This window comes from Stenella coeruleoalba (assembly GCF_951394435.1).
Source record: "Stenella coeruleoalba genome assembly, chromosome: 14".
In the NCBI taxonomy this organism is placed as follows: Eukaryota; Metazoa; Chordata; class Mammalia; order Artiodactyla; family Delphinidae; genus Stenella; species Stenella coeruleoalba.
Window position 1 is genome coordinate 47,334,480 of NC_137160.1, and position 3,029 is coordinate 47,337,508.

Below are 3,029 nucleotides of genomic sequence, written 5' to 3' on the forward strand. Positions count from 1 at the left end.
TGCTTCAACCACAATACAAATATCATAAACAAACTTATTTACTCACCACTGTGTGGTTTCCTTTGCTTCTTTAACTTGCCAACTCTGTGCCAGGTGGACAAAACCCCACAGATACCTATAAGGCCTTGATGACAAGAGTATTTTTTGGTGATCATCTGTGAAGCAAATGAAATGAAAGGACTATTTGATCCAGTGTTTTAATGATAGAATGACTGTAACATCAAATCCGATTGTTTTTTGTTTTTAATAAATTCATTTATTTATTTATTTTGGGCTGCAGTGGGTCTTTGTTGCTGCGCGCGGGCTTTCTCTAGTTGCGGCAAGCGAGGGCTACTCTTCGTTGCAGTGAGCAGGCTTCTCACTGTGGTGGCTTCTCTTGTTGCATTGCAGAGCACGGGCTCTAGGTATGTGGGCTTCAGCAGTTGTGGCATGTGGGCTCAGTAGTTGTGGCTCGCGGGCTCTAGAATGCAGGCTCAGTAGTTGTGGCGCACAGGCTTTGTTGCTCTGCGGCATGTGGGATCTTCCTGGACCAGGGCCCGAACCTGTGTCCCCTGCACTGGCAGGTGGATTCTTAACCACTGCGCCACCAGGGAAGCCCTTTTTTTTTTTTTAACATCTTTATTGGAGTATAATTGCTTTACAATGTTGTGCTAGTTTCTGCTGTATAACAAAGCTATATGTATACATATATCCCCATATCCCCTCCCTCTTGTGCTTCCCTCCCACCCTCCCTATCCCACCACTCTAGGTGGTCACAAAGCACCGAGCTGATCTCCCTGTGCTATGCGGCTGCTTCCCACTAGCTATCTATTTTACATTTGGTAGTGTACATATGACCATGCCACTCTCTCACTTGTCCCTTCGTCCCAGCTTACCCTTCCCCCTCCCCGTGTCCTCAAGTTCATTCTCTAAGTCTGAGTCTTTATTCCTGTCCTGCCCCTAGGTTCATCAGAACCTTTTTTTTGATTCCATATATATGTGTTAGCATACAGTATTTGTTTTTCTCTTTCTGACTTACTTCACTCTGTATGACAGACTCTAGGTCCATGCACCTCAAATCCAATTGTTTTAAATACCACTCAAGGAGAATAGAAAAGAATATATCAATCTCAAGGTGGGTAGAGGAAATTGCTTTAAAATTCTTTTAACTAAAAAAAATGTTTTAAACTTTGACAATCAGATTATAAGCCAACTAAAACACTTAAATATCTTTAAGTTGAATGGCTGAGCAATAGTTATCTTTCTGATTCTAAAAGTCTTTCTTTAGCTCCCAAAGTATGGCTGGTGACATTAGCTAGCGCTCGCTCTACTCTCTCTTACGGGGAAACAGCAGACTACAACAGACTGAGCTGTATCTGCCCCTATTTCCAACAGACTCATGTTCAACTTTCGCTCACCAAAAAAAGAAAAGATAAAAAGCCGGGAAAATTTTATTAACCCTTTTAAAAAATAAGTTAATATAAGATTATAGCAAAAAAGGAACCTGAACTTTAGTAACACAGCTGGAACAATCCGCAGTGGCGGGAGAAGAGATTTAATTTAGTTGATTTTCTGTAGTTGTTGGTCGTTCGCTAGTCTCACGGTGATGGAAGATGCACGTTTTTCTGAAGGGACCGAGAAGCTGCTGGAGGTTTGGTTCTCCAGGCAGCAACCCAATGCAAACCAAGGATCTGGGGATCTTCACACCATCCCAAGATCCGAGTGGGAAATACTTTTGAAGGATGTGCAATGTTCATAAGTGTGACAAAAACTGACAAGCAGGAAGCTTATGTACTCAGTGAGAGTAGCATGTTTGTCTCCAAGAAACGTTTCATTTTGAAGACATGTGGTACCACCCTCTTGCTGAAAGCACTGGTTCCCCTGTTGAAACTTGCTAGGGATTACAAGGGGTTTGACTCAGTTCAAAGCTTCTTTTACTCTGGTAAGAATTTCACGAAGCCTTTTCACCAAGGGTACCCACACCAGAATTTCCGGGAAGAAACAGAGTTTCTTAATGCAATTCTCCCAAATGGAGCAGCATATTGTATGGGACGCATCAATTCTGATTGTTGGTACTTGTATACTTTGGATTTCCCAGAGAGTCGGGTAATCAGTCCGCCAGATCAAACCCTGGAAATTCTGATGAGTGAGCTTGACCCAGCAGTTATAGACCGGTTCTACATGAAAGATGGTGTTACTGCAAAGGATGTCACTCGTGAGAGTGGAATTCGTGACCTGATACCAGGTTCTGTCATTGATGCCACACTGTTCAATCCTTGTGGGTATTCAATGAATGGAATGAAATCGGATGGAACTTATTGGACTATTCACATCACTCCAGAACCAGAATTTTCTTATGTTAGCTTTGAAACAAACTTAAGTCAGACCTCCTATGATGACCTGATCGGGAAACTTATGGAAGTCTTCAAGCCAGAAAAATTTGTGACCACCCTGTTTGTAAATCAGAGTTCTAAATATCTCACAGTGCTTTCTCCGCCCCAGAGTATTGAAGGTTTTAAACGTCTTGATTGCCAGAGCGCTATGTTCAGTGATTACAATTTTGTTTTTACCAGTTTTGCTAAGAAGCAGCAACAACAGCAGAGTTGATTAAGAAAAATGAAGAAAAAACGCAAAAACAGAACACACACAGAAGGCGGCGGTGGCTGCTTTTTAGATATTGATACCAAGGGCCATGCTTTCCATAACCACCACCTTGTAGTTGCAGAAAGCCCTAGATGTAATGATAGTGTAATCATTTTGATTTGTATACATTATTATATCAAGTAGCTAGATATCTTGCATGAATGCTCGCTTCTGCGTTTAGGTATCCTATGCCACTCTTGCTGTGAAATTGAAGTCATGTAGAGAAAACCTTTTACTATTTGAAACTTTACAACACTTGTGAAAACAATTCAATTTGCTTTATTCACAGTGTAATATTTCTCCAGGTATCACCCAAAATTCCGCACAGACAAGGCTTTCATCCTCATTAGGTGTTGGCCTCAGCCTAGCCATCTGGGACTGTTCTATTCAATTGCTACCAGGATTTT

At 41.6% G+C, this 3,029-nt stretch overlaps 1 protein-coding gene across 2 annotated transcripts; it reads left to right on the forward strand.

Annotated features, from left to right (window-relative positions):
* Positions 1-1,426: 1,426 nt before the first annotated feature.
* Positions 1,427-2,586, forward strand: LOC307196652 (S-adenosylmethionine decarboxylase proenzyme-like; the record flags this gene model as incomplete). 2 transcript variants are annotated; one of them, XM_079941789.1, is made up of 2 exons in its annotated part: positions 1,427-1,701; positions 1,779-2,586. In XM_079941789.1, the coding sequence occupies exons 1-2, from the start codon at positions 1,586-1,588 to the stop codon at positions 2,584-2,586; spliced, it is 924 nt and encodes a 307-aa protein (XP_079797915.1). In that variant the 5' UTR covers positions 1,427-1,585. The 2 variants fall into 2 exon arrangements, with proteins under 2 accessions (XP_079797915.1, XP_079797916.1); XM_079941790.1 differs by having other exon boundaries at positions 2,058-2,586.
* Positions 2,587-3,029: the final 443 nt, after the last annotated feature.